This window comes from Xenopus laevis, chromosome 4L, assembly GCF_017654675.1.
Source record: "Xenopus laevis strain J_2021 chromosome 4L, Xenopus_laevis_v10.1, whole genome shotgun sequence".
NCBI classification, from domain to species: Eukaryota; Metazoa; Chordata; class Amphibia; order Anura; family Pipidae; genus Xenopus; species Xenopus laevis.
In genome coordinates, this window is record NC_054377.1 from 48,553,505 (window position 1) to 48,574,319 (window position 20,815).

The 20,815-nt window shown below is 36.0% G+C and overlaps 1 protein-coding gene and 1 long non-coding RNA gene across 2 annotated transcripts in view; one reads left to right on the forward strand and one right to left on the reverse strand.

Annotated features, from left to right (window-relative positions):
* Nucleotides 1–20,815, forward strand: part of LOC108714047 — a 172,330-nt gene that overhangs the window by 139,377 nt on the left and 12,138 nt on the right. The gene's annotated exons all lie outside the window — the stretch shown is intronic.
* The window catches only part of cdh8.L (cadherin 8 L homeolog), a 222,992-nt gene that overhangs the window by 70,808 nt on the left and 131,369 nt on the right, over nucleotides 1–20,815 (reverse strand). The window contains exons 5-6 of the mRNA XM_018257891.2: nucleotides 17,092–17,259; nucleotides 6,302–6,489 (exon numbers count right to left, since the gene is read on the reverse strand). Of these exons, the coding sequence (XP_018113380.1) occupies nucleotides 6,302–6,489; nucleotides 17,092–17,259 (356 nt within the window). The remainder of the gene's footprint in view (nucleotides 1–6,301; nucleotides 6,490–17,091; nucleotides 17,260–20,815) is intronic.

Consider the following 20,815-nt stretch of genomic DNA (forward strand, 5'->3'; position numbering starts at 1 on the left):
CTTGTTCACATTCTGTCTAAATATCCATAATATTACCGTCTCCAGAAAAAACACCGGAGTGACTTTTTTCAAGCAGCCATAATATATTTTACGTAATCCGTATCCACCGCTGTAGTAGTGTATACGTTGACCTTGTAGGCATTGTTTGCCCAGTTTTTTTGGCTGCAGCCACTGAAGCACAGAGGCCAGAAAAAATATGCCATATAAATGCTGAAAATAGTCATTTTTTGCCATACGTTGACTCAACGTATATGGCAAAAAATGACTATTTTCAGCATTTATATGGCATATTTTTTCTGGCAACTGTGCTTCAGTGGCTGCGACCAAAAAAACTGGGCAAACAATGCCTACAAGGTCAACGTATGGCAAAAAATGACTATTTTCAGCATTTATATGGCATATTTTTTCTGGCAACTGTGCTTCAGTGGCTGCAACCAAAAAAACTGGGCAAACAATGTCTACAAGGTCAACGTATGGCGAAAAATTACTATTTTCAGCATTTATATGGCATATTTTTTCTGGCAACTGTGCTTCAGTGGCTGCGTCCAAAAAAACTGGGCAAACAATGCCTACAAGGTCAACGTATGGCAGTTGTTTAAAGAGAACAGTAGATTACTAGCCAGCAAAGCTACCTAAGCTAAAATGTCCCTCAAATCCCTGCAGACTTCTGTCCCTCCAATACAGAGCAGTATCAAGCAGATTACTAGCCAGCAAACTTACTATCATCTGTCCCTGAAATCACTAACAGCTCTCCCCCTACACTATCTCTTCCAAGCACACACAGGCAGATTTTTCAGATACATTTTTGCCCTTGATCCCCCTCTGGCATGCCACTGTCCAGGTCGTTGCACCCTTTAAACAACTTTAAAATCATTTTTCTGGCCAGAAATGTCTTTTCTAGATGTTAAAGTTCGCCTTCCCATTGAAGTCTATGGGGTTCGCGAACCGTTCGCGAACCGCTCGCGTTTTGCGCAAGTTCGCGAATATGTTCGCAAACTTTTTTTCCGACGTTCGCTACATCCCTAGTCTAATGGACAAGCAATTGAAGTATTGAAAAATATTGAATCAAAACATTGATATTAAGACATTTAAGCTCACTAACCCTGTACATGTATTTCTAGCAAGATTAGAGTTTAAAATATTAATGGCATATGTTACAATATATTGGTTTTAAAAAGTTATATACATTTTATTGTAGGGAGTGCTTATTTTTAAGGGATTATCGCCAACTATTACCTGAATATGTTTTCCATAAAAAGCATGTAGCTTTTTGCTTATATATATGCTACTGTGTCATAACTTGTGAGGTCTAGAACTCAGGGACCTTGTTTTGAGAGGTATTGGTCTCTTAGCTAAGCCACTGAAATGTGTGTGAATTTACCCTTCTAATTAATCAAAGGTTTTTCTCTCTTGCCTCTGCTTTCACACTCTGTAAGGCCAGTTGTAGGTCAATCAACAGTTAAGGAGCTTTTAAAGCCTGCATGCTTCTTCTCTTAGCTGAACTTCCTTCAGTGTAGTGATAGGCGAATCAGACCCATTTCACTAAGCCAAAAATTTGCAAAAAGGCAAATTTTCATCGAAATGCATTGAAGTCTATGGACAACAACATTTTTTTTTGATGTGCAACACATTTTTCACCCATTAGAGTAAATGGCCATCATTTTACGCTGCAAAGATTTTCACTCATCACTAATATTATGTATGAGATTGTTTGTTCTTTGTCTTTTGAAAAGACATACATAATGAGAGCTTATTAGCACCTGCATGTTTTTGGATTCTATTTTATCTATCTTTGAAGGCATAAGTTTGAGTTTTGCATTATTTATGTGTGAAAATATTCCATCCTTGAATTTCTAATCTTTATGCCAATTCTCATATTTTAATAGTAGTAACTATCTAGGTAATATATGAAACATTTTGAATGTTATTTATGCCCATTTAAATTTTATAGTTGCATGCCTTTATTCAAAAGGAGACTTGATAGCCTATAAAACTATACATACTGAGATGGGGCAGATGGGAAAATAGGAATACCAAAATTTTGGACAGCAGAATAATTACATTAGCGGAAATCCAGAGGACAGGGGAATACCATCCTAGAGATACCTGGAATTACAATCAGTTGCACTTCTACATTCAAACTACTGTATCAGATCTATGAACTGGAATAGAGCATTTACCCCATGGGAAAATATATCAACAGCCCAAGTACATACAACTAAACTGCTCTCAAAATTCTATAAACCAGTACTAAATGCAAACCCTTATAATCCACCATTGTTTTGCAAAAGATGGAAAAAGAATTGAATATAAATATCCCTGAAACATCATGGAATGCCATATTTATTTCTATACACAAATCATCGAGATCCTCTAGGACGACTGAGGCAAACTACAAATTGGTTACAAGATGGCATTACACCCCAGTTAAATAAAACAGTTTTCATTCTTACACTTCAAAATTTTGCTGGAGATATAATATTGAAGAAGGGAATCATGCACATATATGGCTCATGTGCCCTAAACTTAAGTATTACTGGACAGAGTTGTTAAATATAATAAGTAAAGCAACAAAAAATATAGTATTGATAGATAATCTACCACTAATAATACTTAATATATCACCTACAACAACTGAGGTGACTAAAGATCCTCTCACTTTGCACCTACTACAGGCAGCAAAGCCTTAATACCAGTGAAATGGAAATCTAAGTCAACTTCGGCCTTGGTAGAATGGTTAAAGAAAGTTAGAAGACGTAAACTTGTCAGTATATTCCATTTGTAAGCAAGAAACGTAATTGCAAAGCAAAACCTTTTTGTTTCAATAGAAGCATTGGTGTTGAGGTGGGTAAGAAAAGACGTGCTTTTAAGGCTTTCAAGTTAGCTAGGACAGCCGAATCATTTATAAGGTACAAAGAGGCCAATAATTCATGCAAAGAAGCTATAAGGCAAGCTAAAATTGATATAGAAAATAATGATGCATGGTTCACACATGAGGAAATTCAAAAGAGACTAGAACATGTTAAGATTAACAAAAGTCCGGGGCCAGATGGTATTCATCCCAGGGTACTTAGCGATCACAGCTCTGTGATTGCCAAACCTCTTTAATTAATTTTTTCAGGACTCATTGAGATCTGGCATAGTGCTGAGAGACTGGCGAATTGCTAATGTGGTACCTCTATTCAAAAAAGGATCCCGTTCTCAGCTTCAAAACTATCGGCCAGTTAGTCTGACGTCAATGGTAGGAAAGCTTTTCGAAGGGTTAATAAAGGATAAGATACTGGACTTCATAGCAAATGATAATACTATGAGTTTGTGCCAGCATGGTTTTATGCGTAATGGATCTTGTAAAGACTAACTTAATTTCTTTTTATGAGAAGATAAGTAGAGACCTCAATTCTGGGATGGCAGTGGATGTGATTTACTTAGACTTTGCTAAAGCATTTGATACAGTGCCACACAAAAGGTTACTGGTTAAATTAAGGAATGTTGGCCTCGAACATAGTATTTGTACCTGGATAGAGAACTGGCTAAAAGTTTGTGTGAAATTAGGGAGGGGTGTTTGTATGGATGCTGGGTTTTCATTTGGAGGGGTTGAACTTGATGGACTTTGTCTTTTTTCAACCCAATTTTACTATGTAACTATGTAACTATGTTAGACATCATGGAGAACTAACATATTTATTGCATAATAACAGTGCAAAGTATTGGAAAATATGGTCCACTTGGGTACATCACATAAAAACATTTTAGGTAGAAATGGAAAAACCAATGCATACCTGATAGGAGCTCTCTTCATATCATATCAAATAAATAGCACATCTTCTAGCTACATGTAATAGTTTGATGCTCACTGTTTTGTATATTGCTGAATAGATTTTATATTATATAAAAAAAACTTGTAAGATTATTGCCTTATATTATGCATATCCCTTGTTTTGCAATAACCCTGCGTCCGTTTTCCCCCTTTTATTCTGTACCCCTATCCCTTTGCAAAATAAAAAATAAAGAATTTACAAAAAACTATGCATACTGACCAAAGAATTCATGCAAGCATAAGAGAAAAAGAACAAAATATAAAAAGCAATACGTCTAATTTGTGGCACAGGGATTGTTGTGCTCTTATCTAACCTCTATACATAAAGCAGAAAACTGCATTACAGAGTAGTTGGGTTTTGAAACCACAACTAAACTCACTTTATCTAAAATTACAAATGTCATGACATTAATTAAAAGATCTAAACAACAAAATATGAATACCTCTATAATCTCTAAAAATTTAAGTTTTTTGGACAATTCCTAACAAAAAAGAAAATAACAAAACCTCAAAGTCCAAACTAATTTAAAATGGACCAATAGGTTCCGTCGCACAACCTCGACAACTTTTACCTGGCGAAGGTTGATATTAGTGGTTTTCATGGATTTTACACTTAATACATGTAGAATTGTTTTTTTTTTTTTTTTTTTGAAAAATAGGAAAACCACACATTTTTAGACGTTCATGGAAAAAATGGGTAAAATAGTCAAATTTTGGTTATCACAGAAAAGAATAATATTCTACATTGATTTATTAAATAAAACATCAAGTTTTACAGATGCAATCTAAAAGGCTTGTCTATTCTATTTTCAAGGCTTATGAGCCAAGATGTCAAATCACTGCTGTTTATTTTGTTAATATAGGTTTTAATTTCATCTGGAAAAATGCTGTAACACATTGTCAATTGAACTCAATACAGATAAACTAGATGAAAATACATTTAAAACTTAATAATTATATAGTAACATAGTTACATAGTTAAATCAGGTTGAAAAAAGACAAAGCCCATCAAGTTCTACCCCTCCAAGTGAAAACCCAGCATCCATACACACACCCCTCCATACCTTCACATAAATTATAAATATCCTATCTATACTAACTATAGAATTTAGTATCACAATATACTTTGATATTGTCTGTCCAATAAATCATCTAAGCCACTCTTAAAAGCATTAGCAGAATCAGCCATCACATCATCATCCAGCAGTGCATTCCACAACCTCACTGTCCTCATTGTGAAGTATCAACTACATTGCTTCAAATGAAAGTTCTTTTCAGGTCTAAAGGGGTGGCCTCTGGTACGGTGATCCTCTTTATTGGTAAAAAGGTCCCCTGCTATTTGTCTATAATGTCTTCTAATGTACTTGTAAAGTGTAATCATGTACCCTCGCAAGCGCCTTTTTGCGACCCCAACCTTGACAGTCTACCCTCATAATTTGTCTTCCATCCCTCTAACCAGTTTAGTTGCACTTAGTCTCTGCACTCTCTCATTTATATCCCTCTTAAGGACTGGAGTCCAAAACTCCATATGGATCATTTACATTTTGTAAAACTCATTTTTAATATGTCAGGCTTACTTGTTTCTTGACATATTTATCTGTGTAAGGTTTTCTTTGTTTTCAGTTAATACTCACATTTGTAGAATTTTTTAAAGATATTTTTGTTAATGACTTTTGAGTTAGTTTGCTAAAGTTTAAACAAGGAAATAAGTGGTGCCAAAGCATAACACCAATCACACTGTGTAATTTATTACTTTTCTCATAAAATAAAGTCTTAAAAAGTCCTACAACTTGGTTAAGGGAACTAAGAAAAACACAATAATGTATTACCTTTGACATATTATGGACTACCAAGGAAACATGTTGAATTTAATTCATTACAAAGGATTTTGGCATGTAATGATCCTTTTAAATTGATGTAGGGAATCTGTATGCTTAGACCTGGTGTAGCCTAAAGCTGTTTTTTTCTCTATTAGTTAGTTTATAAAAACCCTTTTCACAAAGACATGCTATTCAAAGTTATAGGATTCATTCAATATGTAGCCAATTCAATTATTGCAATTCAGCATATGCCTTAAATATGCCTTCTTTAATGTTATATATGCAATTAGTATAAAGGGTGTAATATTATTTTCTGTTACAATCTATACTTTCTGGTGTTGATTTTAAAAGATGACTAATTTATTAATCTAATTTGAATAGTATTAGAATAATATATCTTCATTTTGCTTCTGCAGGGGCTTTTAACTCATTTATGAATGATTCTTACTCTCCTAGCAGATTATACCTTTATTAGAGATCCATTAATTTCTACAGACTCTTATAATCCTCCACATCTACTTACAAAACTTACATATGCAAGGGTAACACCAAGCAAAGTAATGTTAGATGTCTAGAACATTTTTAAAAATTCTGTGTCCAAAACTGCAAGTTTAACCAATAAGAGTTCTACTTTTGATTTAACCTGATACCAGAAACTATTTACCTTGCGTAGCCGAATCATCCCATCTTGAGTTTGGGAGTCAGTAGTAATTTCAAACACATCTTTACCATCACCATCAATAATATCAAAAGATGATTTGGCATTGTCTCCCGTGTCTCTGTCATTTGCTTTCACCCGACCAACTGTGTCACCAATGACGATATCTTCTGGCACAACAAACTGATACTGGCCTTGCAAATAAGGGAGAAAAAAAATGCAACTTATTATTTCCATAAATACGTATACTTGTTAATTGTTCTGGTAGGTGTCTGTGTAAGCATTGCACATATTACTTGCAATGATACTGTACATTGTGACCTGTGTTAATTGTACAAAGGCACAATTGTAATTGCAAAAAACAAACAAAATGTAGACACTTGCAACTTTACATTCAACAGATAATGGTGCAATACTCACTTAAATTGTTAGACAAATTAGCAATTTTTATGAACTTTTATAGCTACAATGCATTCAGAACATTGATATTAATAAGAGTGTGTTACTGTGTTTACAAACTTGCAGTCTCTCAAGAAAATCCAATTACAAAACATGCACCAGTGCCCTTTAGCAAGCTCCTCAGATGGCTGAGTGATGGTTCTAGTTTCTAAAACCTTTAATGCACTGATGAACAACCCCCCCCCCACACTCTCTGTCCTAAATCTCTTGGTGGAACCTAATTAAAGCCGGTGTATATATTATTGGGCGAGATATCATACTGTCCAATTAAAAAAGATTTAATATTCCCTTAAAATGAGTGTTCACTGAAACAAGTACTCTAATGTATTTATAAAAAATGCAAATAAGCCTCTTAAGATCAGTACAAATACAAAACCATGATACCGACACCCCAAGCTGTTTTCAAACTTAATCTTCTACACAGAAGAATCCTACTGTTGGCAAGGCTAAACCCAGCATGTAGATCATTGATGCCCAGTATTAAAATCTTCCAATTTAGAGATGTGGGGATTTAATACATTGATAAATGAAAAATCTGTAAATGCATTCTAGATTTCCAAAATTTCTTTAAAAAAATTAGAAAGCATGAGCCCACATTAACTAGAAAATTGAGAAATGTGCAGCCATGATAGTCAAGATGGCAAGAGGGATACACATCATATAAAATAGTGTTTAGGTAATAAAAGACCAGGCTCATGGGAGAGAGACCCCAGAAGCACTTTGCACAGTGCAAACCAATTATTATTTGATGAATGACCTCCTTAGACTCATCCTTAGGGAGAAAAACACAATGAGCTGCAGTCATAAAGAGTTGACCGTGAACATACCACTGAAGGATTTAATGCCCAACTCCCAACACCATTCACTAACATTAAAGAAATAGTGTGCCATGTATAGTTTCTACAGTAGAAATGTTTACTTACATCAAAGAAATAATTTCTGTATTCCATCTATGCACAATTATAACATGACATGCACTTTACACCGCAAGTAAAACTATAATTATTGATAAAAAAATTATTTATAATCAACATTCACAGGCCATGTTGTTTTGTTTGCTTTAAAGAACCACCACACTCAATATAAGAAGAAAATAAGACTGTAGCTTATTGAAAGATAGAATGCTTTCAGCAGGAGTTTTTGTTTGTTTTCTTTTCTTTGTTATGGTTCTTTCCAGTACTGGTAGGGGCTAATCTCCCTTCCCTCCTTATTGAACTATCAACGTCCTTTTAATAGAGTAAAAAGCTTCAGAATGAATGCTATAGTTTTACTAAATCAAAAAAGGTATTACATTTCAAATTTTTCCTACTATAGTTTCACAGTTCTTGAGAAAGCACTCTCAGAACTGTTTAGTTACTAACATTCTAGGTAAATATTTTCATTGATGTTGCCCATAGAAAATAAATGCAAAGATCTGATTGGTTGCTAACTTGTAGGTGACTGTTTAACTCAATTGCTGATTGGTTGCTATGGGCACTGGAGATATTTACCCCCAATGTTCAAAAACATTCCCCTTTATCTTCCATCAACTTTATATTCGGAAGGGTTTTTGTATAATGAGAGCTGTGATGATATGGAATTCTCTCCCTGAACCAGTTGTACTGGCTGATACATGATAGCTTTAAGAAGGGGTTGGATGGCTTTTTAGTAAGTGAAGGAATACAGGGTTATGGAAGATAGCTCATAGTACAAGTTGATCCAGGGACAAGTCCATTTTGGAGTCAGGAAGGAATTTTTTCCCCCTCTGGGGCAAATTGGAGAGGCTTCAGATGGGGTTTTTTGCCTTCCTCTGGATCAACTGGCAGATAGGCAGGTTAAAAAATTAAAAAGGTTGAACTTGATGGACGTGTGTCCATTTTGTAACCTAACTTACTAGTTTCTTATGTTACAAGAAATTAGCATAATTTTTCTTTGTCCTTTCCGGAAGAGCAAAAATGCTGGTACAGACAAGACATGCTTTATCAAAGCAACTTCTGCCCCTGTACCTCTTGATAGATTGGAAGAGCTTCCAGTATGTACATATATCAGCATGTACAAGCTATGTTATATAGTTTATTCTAAAGAACAGCACTCTCAATATAAGAAAAAAATATATACTGTAAATCAGACCATGGATTACAAATAGATAGAAGGCTTAATAGCTGGCTAATTGTTTTTGTCTGAGATTTTTGTTGTTTTTTTCAGTACACCTAGGGAAAAATCTCCCTTTTTGTCTCTACAATAATGGAAGAGAAGAAGCTGCCCCCTGTAAATCCAAATCTAGCATCTTTCTAGGTTCAGTATCATCATCCTTTCCCTATATTGGCGTACACTTTTTGTTACCAAATAAGAAATAATCAACCTATAGATGCCCCTAACACAATTATGGTGAACACAACACACAGCGACTGGTATCCCAAACTAAGAACAAACCCCAAGGTCCGATCCCAATCATGGGTTACTTTTCTGCCTTTAACAACCATATTTGGCTTTGTAGGAGCCCTCCGCCACTCGGGTGCTGCAGGTCTTAACATGAGAGCACAAGGAGAGAGAGTTCTAGGCAAGCAAGGGAACTGCGCATTATACTGAATGGGAGAACAAGGGTTACAGGCTGGGTCAATGTACCAGATGAGCAGAACAATAACGGTAGCGTAATCAAAGTCACAAGCTGGGTCTGTTTACCAAGTAGGCAGTGCAGTACAAAACAGGAGTCAGAAGCGTAATCGGGTCACAAGCCCGGGTCAAAATACCAGAGTTACAGGATCCGAGAGAATGGTCAAAGTACAGACAAGGGCCAAAGACAGGCAGCAGAAAGGACTTGGTCAAGAACAGACAGGGTCAAACACGAGTAGAAATACAGATAGTCACACCCAGGAACTAATTAATAGACCTTTATGTTGGGCAATGAAAACTACACAGAGAGGCCTTTAAATATTTGAATTTTGCGCCACCAATGACGTCACATTAGGCACTTTCTAGATAAATCTGGAAATATCCAAGCGGTGCAAACTTGGAAAATATGCGCATTCAGCAGGACGGCGCCAACGAAGATGGACATGGTGGATGTCCACTCTGAGGGTGCAACGAACGTCCATGTTGGACCCCCACTAGACCACCAGGGTGAGTTCTCACAAAGACACATGTATAATTGCTTCATCTGTGGCATTTTGGCATAGTTTGCTATTTTGAGAAATGGATTTCAGTGCAGAATTCTGCTGGAGCAGCACTATTAACTGATTAATTTTCCCATGACAGTATCCCTTTAATGAATATACCCCTTTATATGTGTTAACACTAATTTGTAAAATCTCCCCCCCCCTGCCCCTGATCTTTTTTTTTTTTTTCTCATGACAGTATCCATTTAAAAAGCAGTTGTAGCATAGTGGGCAGTAGGTCATCTAACAATGAAGACAAATATGTAGCAGTATACTGAGAGAAAAATGCATGTGATTTGCCCTCCCAAAGCAGAGACAAGGTGCTACAAAAAAATGGCCATTGACCCTTATGTAGTGCGCTACAAAAATGATATGCAACAAAAAGTTTGTGAATTTGTAAATTTTTTTGGGAAACGGGACATATTTGCTCATCATTACTAAAATTATTCAATTGTAATTAAATTATATATATTATATTATATTATACATCTATTCTGGAGTGTGCATGCAAAACTATTGTGTGGTGTTCATTTTTATGTATGTTATATATTATATTGTGTTGGCATCCCCTCTTTAAAGCACTGCAGGATACTATAATAATAATAATAATAATAATAATAATAATAAATATTAAAAAAAATCTAAAGTTTTGAAGGCATTCATTCTGATAAACCAGCAAACAATTTCAAAATAGCTTAAAGGGTTTAAGCAATTTTATACCAAAAATAAATGTAGAAATTGTTATGTATCTTGGAGCATATAAACCTCACGGCTTCATAAATCTGTCATTTTCTGTAAGAGGAAGAGCACATTTATTTTAATAAGTTTCATTTCATTTGTGCAGCAAGTCTTGAGTGTTTGCACAGAAACATCATTTGATAATTATGAATAATGCAAAGGGAGAATGTATGCATCTAATATGGAAGGTATATGGAATTTTACCCTGCAATATACCCAGCTCACTATTTTGTAAACTTAATTAGTTTAAAGAATGAAACCCTCATGTTATAAAAATTATCTTCTATATATGGCCTTTAGTAAGTTTGGAAAAGAATTTCGCCGGCACACAGGATTTTAGACTGCAGGGCAAGCCCTTGCAATTTTTTTAATGCACCTGCACTGCATTAAAAAATTGCAAGGGCTTGCCCTGCAGTCTAAAATCCTGTGTGCCGGCGAAATTCTTTTCTATGACATTGTGAGGTGGCAGATGCCTCTATCGTTGTGCACCAGGTGATCATTCCAGAAAGGGTGATGTCGGTGTGTGGTTGACCGAAAATTTCTTGGCTTTAGTAAGTATGCACAAAGAAAAAATTACAATATTATTAGACTCTATGAAAAAGTCTAACAAGCCTGTGCAATGTCCACAATTCCATCCTCTAAGTCCTTGGTAGATTCATAATGTTTAATTGTGTTGAATTTGTAGAGATGAAAATAGATAATAAACACTGAATGAAATTGCTGCCCTATATTAGTAGACCAAGTTGAAAATACATGTATTTTATTTTGCTTGCTAAGATCTCCTTACCAGCACTATAAAGACAACAAAAACACATGTAAACTGTAAATTAATGTTCCTGTTAAAAATATTTGCTTCATTATAGCTACCTTTCCATTGGTGATACGTGTTGACCAAGTAGATTCCAGACAGAACACAGAGATGGATTGACCTTATGCAAATAATTAAGGCAACATGCTAACTTCTCTGTTCTACTCATTGACTGCAGTGAAGGTGTTTTTACCTACTGTCACAATAACACCTATGACACAATTCAGAGATGTTTTGTATAGCTCCTTTTCTATGTTAAGCACACACATGATAAGGTCAATACTGATAAATTCCTTTATGTACCTTACCCAATACTAAATGGGAAGAGACTGGGTTGCCCCATTCCCACTCTAGTTTTCAGGGGAAATACAAAATATAAAGGCAGGTCCTACATTTCATAGAACTAGATGTTTTGCTGTTAATATAATAATTGCATTGAAAAATCTATAAACCCACTGTAATGTTATCTCAATACAGAACAAATTTGGGAGTATTGCATATTAGGTCAATACATTGAATTTAGTCAAACTATATTGACTTTCAAGGTTATAAACATTCCTAAACCAAACTTATAAGTTAGGTTGAAACTGCCAATGTCATATACTTTAACTGTGTCTTTATCTATGTAAAGAAACATGAGTGGCAGCTAGAGATGCAGAACAAATATCACCATACTAAAAATCATAGAGCTTAACACTACATATTCTTAAATCCAATGGAAAAAGGCTCTTGCAAATCCATAAACATTCTTAACATGCCTTACACACTCAAAATTCATTGATGCATGATAAAATAGATCTACTTGTAATGTTCCCATTCAGGTCTGTCAAATCTTGGAGAGAATGTAATGCCATTTGCTCCTCCATACTATAGCTTGTTTTGTATTGAAAAGAGCTTATAATTAAAAAATGACACTTTGCATCATTCTACCAACGCCCTACCTTTGGATGAGATCCTATAGCATGCATTATACACCTTATACTATTTCTGGGTAGAGTTGGACTTGAGAAAAATGGGAAGTCATTTAATTTCCTATGTACAGCTGATATTTTAAATGAACCATGTTTAAATGATATACACAAAAAGAGAAGAAGGTGCCAAAGCTACAGAAAAACAAAAAAATCTTAACATATAACAGTATTCTTTCTAGGCTACGGAGTGCCAGAGTAAAAGTAAACTTTAACAATTAGTAAATTATACTGGGTAATGAAAGAAAACCATGCTTAACCTAACAATACATGTGTAGGTATGGGACAGAACAAGTCCAGACCACTTGTATGTGGGAAACAAGGTTGAATTTTACCAAGTCACGCAAACAAACGTGCAACATTTTGGGGTTCCTGCCCCTTTCTCAAGCATTGTCAACCTTAATGACATCATGTCCAACCTTATTGACACACCCATCTTATACATAATGAGTAACAAATCATACCATAGGTTCTTACTAATACTGGTTACATTGTTCAGATCCTATATCTTAACTATTTTTTACAGTATAATAATAAACTTGTCCCCATCTAACCATGAAAAAAATTTGAAACTAGAGCAGTTATAAATTTGCAATGTGTCATACATATACTAATCCCAAAACCACCCCTGTATGTATTAACATAGTTTCCAGAAGAAAAGGCATAAAGAGCATACTCTCTATTAAGCCCCTTAGAATGTAATGTCTGTAAAGTATGGATCCAACATTTCTCCCTCTTTTGAAGTTGTTGGTCTGTTGCCCTCCCATCATGGGGGTGGGGGGTGGGCAACAAACTCCACCGCAAGAAATCTGAAGGATGCTGCTGTATGTCATACCAAATGGTAATGAGCAGGGACTGGTAACTTACGACTATATATACATATCTATATGAGTGTATATATGTATATAAATATACATTGCATTTTTATTTTTGTATTTAGCAAAGTAAATGAACTGAGGTTACATGGCTAAGAGACATACATTGCATTTAAATATATGTCCTTTCTCTAAAATCAATCCTCATTATTTTCTTTGTGCCTTGAATGGAAATGTAAAGTATTGAAGAATATCTCAGCTGGAAGTAGAACCATTTTAACCTGGCCCAGCAAGACATAGATTGGAGCTTTAGCAGGAAAAATAGATTTTGAACTAGAGATCATTAGTTTACTAGATACAGGCTTGTTTTGTTTCTTTCCTCATTTGTACATGTCTTAATATATCCTCAATATTTAATTGCTTTTAAGAATTAAGAGAATCTTCTTTTCAATGCACACTATAACCTGTTTTATTTACATGTATCCCTTTTATAATTATAATTTTTCATCCTTGCTAACTATTTTCTTGTACAGTATTATGCAGTGACATTTTTTAAGGTAATGGATAATTGTATAAATCAGAATGCAAATATATTAAGTAGGCAATTAGAATACAATAACCTGACCACCCTTCAAAATATTTTTTGGATTGAGAAAGGTCCCAACGTGGACCGAAACGTTGGATATGCATTGTGAATAAAACACAAAATTTTTTTCACTAAGAACATTGGAGTGCGGGTCCATTCTTTACTACATATGCAAAAAACTTGACCAACGCACCCATCATCTAAGAAATCCGGTAAGAGTGCGCTCACCACAATATATATATATATACAATATATACAACTATATATACAATATATATAGTGACTATTTTTTGGTTAGCACCCAGCAAGTGACCATGTGAATGGTGAGTGACGATAATGTGTGTATATATGTATATATATATATGTAAATACGTTTTTAATGTATATAAAAGAATGTTGAATTTAGAATGTTCTGTATAAACACATTCAATTTGGAATTGTATCCATCTTGAATCTGTTGTGCAAAAAGCTATTTGCACAGACTCCACAGAATTTATTTTACCCTAAAGATATATTTAAAGTGTCTGGATCTTTCCTCTTCCATAAAATAAATGATCATGGCATTCTAGCACAGCTTGACTGTACAAACTATGTGATTCTAATGTATTTAAAAACAACATTCACTGCTCTCAGTCTCAGGGAGAAATCTTTGCATTTTTACAGGAAACTTTAATGGCTACCTTTGGGGGATCAAAATGCTGACTTTTGTACTTGTAAACTTAAGGACAACAACATACAACAGAAAAGGTTCATTATTTTAATAGTCTTTACATTTGTGGCAATTGGGTATGTGCAACTGCAGATTGTTTCTTAAGCATTCACAATTATGGTCTATGATGTAGGGAAGCAATACTCAATAACTGGCATGCAACCATCATACCTACCTTAAATATCTACAAAATGAGATCATTGTAATAAAGGGACTATATCAGGATCTGTTATCCAGAATGCTTGGGACCCGTGGCTTTCTGGATAACAGATCTTCCTTGTAATTTGGATCTTCCTACCTTAAGTCTACTAGAAAATTATGTATACATTAAAGAACCCCAATAGGCTGGTTTTGCTTCCAATAAGTATTAATTATATTTTAATTTGGATCAAGTACAAGGTACTGTTTTATTATTACTGAGAAAACTGAAATACATTTTAAAAACATTTGTTAGTATAAAATGGAGTCTATGGGATATGGCCTTTCTGTAATTGAGAGCTTTCTGGGTAATGGTTTTCCGGATAATGGATCTCATACACACAAATGGTTGTATGTGACTGAGCACATGTGGAATTTCAAGCAGCTCATTACATCAGTATTGTAACACGTTACTTTAAATTGTCAGGTAGGACAGACACATTTACGGAACAGGTTTTTTTATTTGTTTATTTTCCCTTGCACTGCAGATTTGCATTTATACTGAACTCACCTCTGGCCATAGACAATACAGAAATTAGTTCTAGATCAGTAAGAACAGCTGGCAAGCAGCTACTCTGCTAATAATCATTCTTGATGGAAGACACTTAACAGAAACCACATCTAAAAGCAAATCACAGAATAGGATGTATAGCTAGACAGACCTAGGGGTAAATAAAGGATTTTTAAAGGTGATGTCACATGTAGCATTCCTCTGTTGAAAGAAAACCACTGGTAAAGATAGTGATGAGTAATTTTGTTGCCAGTCATGGATTTGCAGTGAAATTACGCATTTCGTCATCTTCTTTTTTCTGCTAAACTGCCAACTCACCAACTTGCCGCAAGAAAAAACTCCCATTGGCTTTGAAGCATTTGGAATGAGGAATGAAGAAAAAATGGCCATTGACTTGAATGACTTTGGACAAAAAGTCACGAAGACAGAAAATTACTGCAAGAAAAACGCCCATTAACTTTAATTCATTTGGATTGAGAAAAAAAAGTTGATCTAGTAAAAATGTATTGCATGTCAAAAAAAATTGTCGCCTATGGACTTCAATGCGCTCATCACTAGTGATGGGTGAATTTTTTATCCAGATGTGGATAAATAAAGTTGCAAAATTGCTGTGAAAATGAATAGGCACCCATTGACTTAAATGCGCTTCAGAATTGTCGCCGGCGTCAGAATTGTAGTAAAATGGAGATGGCCTTTATGTAATTCAGGTATCAGAATTGTCGCCAACGTCAAAATAATTTTGACGCCAACGCAAATTTTGTGGGAAATTCCCAAATTTTCTGGCGAAGCGGGAGAAATACGTCCATCTCTGTTCATCACTAGTAAAGAAACGTCCTTGGAAATATTCTGCGGCACCCATTGGCATCTGTTCAGAAGTGCAGTTGTGGGTGTTTTTTTTTTGTTTAAAAATGCTCCCACTAACTTTATTTGGAACTGTGGGTGACATTTGAGTGGCAGCATGTATAACACTTGCCTAGTGATTGTCATAGAGTATGCACAATGTAGAAAATAAACTAGCCTTTAATTGACTATCCCTCTTAAGGACATGCATGGAAATTGATGTCCAATTACTGGCTTTTGTCATGCCTGTTGAATGTCAGAGGTCAAGTCAAAGTAGCAATTTAAAATCTCAACTTTCATACATTAATAGTATATTCATATTTGCACAGTTTCTCATAAATCAATGCCTTTTTAAGTTTCTGAAAACATATTCACTTTTTTTTAGATGCAATGTGTAATTAGTTCTTGGAATGCCAGTTTAATCTACTATTTGAAGGATTCACTCCTTATAAATAACTAGTACTTAATGCAATTTCAATTTCAACACTTTGCTGCAGTCTTATTACAAATTTTCAGTGCATTAATTCATTTACATAAATCTGACAGTTTGCTTTCTTTATCCTTGTAATATAGAAATATACATTTTCAAGGTGACTTAACTGCCGACTTAGTGGAAAGTATCCGGATGCACAGGTAATGCACACAGGTAATCCTGGCAGGTTGATATCCTTGCTTTAAGTTTATTTTAATGCAGCATGCAACATTAAAATAAACTTAAAGAAGGGTATCACCCTGCCAGCATTACCTGTGTGCCAGTGAACTTCTTTGCAGTTAACTGCTGACTTACCAATGAGACACACCCACATAAAAACCAAACCTACTAAAAAGAGGCATTATAAGAAGATATCACTTTGTTGTAATATTTCAGTTTAAACACAATCAGAACAATTGCACATACAGTAGTTGCCAGGAGGTCCCAGGAAGTTTTTACTATTCTATTCTCATCAAATGTTACTTTATCAATGGCACAAACCACACACAAATGTCTGACAATACTGTAACATTAAATCAAAAGAACAACATTACTTACTCATTGCAAATTTGGGAGGATTGTCATTGACATCAGTTAATGTAACTGTAACTGTTGTTGTTCCAGAGAGCCCACCCATGTGTCCACCCATGTCCTTGGCTTGAATGACCACAATATATTCTTCTCTGGCCTCTCTATCCATATTAGAAAGTGCAGTCTTAATAGTTGCTAGAACAGGAAAACAACAATAGAGAAAAGTTATCACATTTTTTAAAATTAATAACATTCAAAGGTATTATACAAAGCCATACAATCTAGAGCCACATTTTCACACTCTAGTGTTGAGAAATATGATACACAAATGCATGTCCATCTATTATGAACTTTACATATATCTTGCCTTTTTGCATTTGCTTTCTTAGTTTACAGGTGCTTTTTGAGTTGGCAGTGTTCATGTGTTCTTCATTGAATGGCTTTTAACATATATTTTTTCTTTATGTTCTTTATGTTATATAAAACATTAAGATTTATATGATAGCTTTCATAATTATAGAATAAAAAAAATACATTTTCCTGCCAAAGAAAATTTTAGACATACGTATTTAATCTTGTATTTATGAGAGACCGGAAAGCCCTGGATCTAAAAGCACAGGAGCTGCATTACAAGGGATCTGAATGTATGAAGAAGAAGCAGGGCCAACCAGTACTCGGATCCACAGGACCAGAGAAAATTAGTTAAAATAATATATATTTTATTTGTTCAAAATTAAAAATTGTATATTTGCATCTCCATCCGCCCTTCTAGTTTTGCACCCACTTGGGGCACTTAGTCATGGGCTGTCATGGGATCCGAATGACTAGCAACCAGATTACACTGGTTCATGTTTAGAGATTGGCAGAATTAGATTCAGCTTTGATTGGGTGAGAACAAATGAGTTAAAGCAGGGGAAAGCCAGACTGGGGGTGGACAAAGAGAAGGATGTGATGTCAAGTGAAGAAAGCATTTCACTTTCTTATCTTCTGAGCAGGTAGAAACATAAGGCAGAGATTTCTGCAATGTAATATTATTAGCGGCAGTATATACATTCTAACTCATCTGTATACTGCTGACTTTGGGCATGGGTCCCACAGGAGTGGTGACAATTGGTTGCCTTGTTACACTTGCCCACCTGACCCCTAGCAGTTGGATGGCCGGCATTTCAGGTAGTGAAAGTGGATTGTTGTTGATTATTGGCAAGCATTTCTTGGAAAATGGGGGTTTTTCTTCATGTTTTAAGTGTGTATAAAATGATCAGTACCAGCAAAAATACCATACACCTATCACGTCAGAATGCTTGCCTTGGGGCCCATAGCCAGGGTTCAAAAGCTATATATCCGACTGGTAATGAGACAGGCTCTTCAGGCCCCGATTTGTGGCAAGGCCACATAGGCCCGTGCCTAGGGCAGTAGAAAATAGGGGCGGCATGCTGCCCAGCAGCATTATGGTGACGTGTTCGTCCCCATTCAATTACACCAGCTGCGCGGGCATTTCTTCCCCGGCGCTCTGGGAAGGGGACGTGTAGGTGGGCGCTAGGACCGCACGGCCGCCTGGTCGGACCGCGCGGCCTAGGGGCGGCCGGCAAAGAAATCCGGTGCTGAGGCTCTTGGCAGGCATGGGTCCTGCAGGTGTGGTGCAAATCGGTTTCCTGGTTACACTTGCCCACCTGACCCCTAGTGGTTGGGTGGCCGGCATGTCAGGTATAATATATAATGTAAATCTTTAGAAAAAGTGGTTTGTTGATATTACCCTCTGAGTTTGGCATGTGCGGCTGGAAGGAGGCCTATACAGAGAATGAGCTGCAACAGAAACAGCATAGCAAACTGGTTGATTAACCTAACACTCTGAGCTGGAGGGAGGTCTCTACAGAGTGGATGGGCTGCTAAGGAAAAAGCATTGGAAAGTGGTTGGTTTACTTTAACCTCTGGGCTGGGCATGTAAAGCTGGAGGGAGTCTCTACAGAGTGGATGGGCTGCTAAGGAAGAAGCATGGCAAAGTGGTTGGTTGACCTTACTCTTTGAGCCAGAGATGTATGGCTGAAGGGAGGTCTCTACAGAGTGGATGAACAACCATGGGAGCAATATGGCAAAGTGGTTGGTTGATCGATCTTACGCTCTGAGCCAGGCATGTACAGCTGGAGGGGGGGTCTCTTCAGAGTGAGTAGGCTGACCCCCATCCCATTTTTATTAAAAGAAAGGTACATTTGGTATCCAGGACAAAATCACATTGCCTTGGAATGTCTGTGTAAGCACCCTACTCTTACCACATGAGCAGAGCAAATTATTATTTTTAGCAAAATAATGCAATTTTTTCCTAGGTCAAGTTTCCTGGCCAATGGAATGCACTAGTTGTTTTTGTGCTCATCCAGTTCTCTATGTTTGGTCTGACATGGCAGGAAACCAAGTGGTAAGTTTGCCTTGCTTTAACCTGTCCAACAAATATACATCCACAGAAGGGTGGCTGGCTTTTCTGGCAATTGCACACGGTCATGGATTACTTTAAGGGGCAGATTTATCAAGGGTCGAAGTGAATTTGAGGGAATTTTCGAAGTAAAAAAAATTTGAAATTCAAAGTAATTTTTTGGGTACTTTGACCATCGAATAGGATACTACGACTTCGACGTAAAATCGTTCGAATATTCAACCATTCGATAATCTAAGTACTGTCTCTTTAAAAAAAACTTTGACTTCAATACTTCGCCAAATTAAACCTGCCAAAGTGCTATGTTAGCCTATGGGGACCTTCTAGAGCATTTTTCGAAGTTTTTTGAAGTCGAAGAAAAACCATTCGATCTATGCATGAAATACTTTGAATCGTTTGATTCGAAGGATTTCATCGTTCTATCGAACGATTTTACTTCAACCGCAAATGGCCAAATTCCATGTAAAAAACTCAGACTTCGATATTCGAAGTCGAAGTATTCCAATTCAATGGTCGAATTTCGAAGCATTTTCAACTATAAAAATTTGACCCTTGATAAATCTGCCCCCAAATGTCTTTCAATAGAGGGATGTATTTGTTTTTTGCATACATGTGATATTAAAAAAACATTTATATCCTAAGGCTAATGGCAAATTTTATTCCATCCTGTGGTACAGTAGTATATGTTTGATACAAAGAAATGTTTTGTATATTTTGTGAATATTTAATTTTTTATAACTTTTATATGTTTTAGTAATTAATAAGCAATAGTTATAAAGTTATGGTGGGGACAAGCAAAACTTAAGGTTTTCAGTTGGGCTTGTTGTGGAGGTAGGACCTTGCTAGAGTATTGCAAAGGAAATTTTAGGAGAGGGAGAAAGGAGGTTCTCTCCTGTGACTGCGCAGTGGGTTGATCGATACAGACACTACTACTACTACTGCTTGTGTTAGGCGACAGCCTTCTTGGATTTTCTATCATTGAAACACTGCAGATTCAGGACTGGCAGCATGACTGCTGAATTTCTCTCATGGTGGGAGATGCAACTTCTGCTGGTAGCAGAGTTTGGGGCCATCCTCTCTGTAGGTAGAGGCAGCCTTTTACTCAGTGGTGGATATAATGACATAGTGCTGATCTCAAGTCTTCAATGAGGAACAACAGAGCATATTAGGGATCTATAATGCAATTCTGGCTTTAGAATATTGCCTTGAGGTGAGGCTGGCAAGTTCCTATTCATTTTATGAAATGTTAATACTATGGCCATTTTACCCCATTTCTGGCTGCTGATCTCATTAAGGTATGGAACAATGGGGTTCAGTGGGATGGCT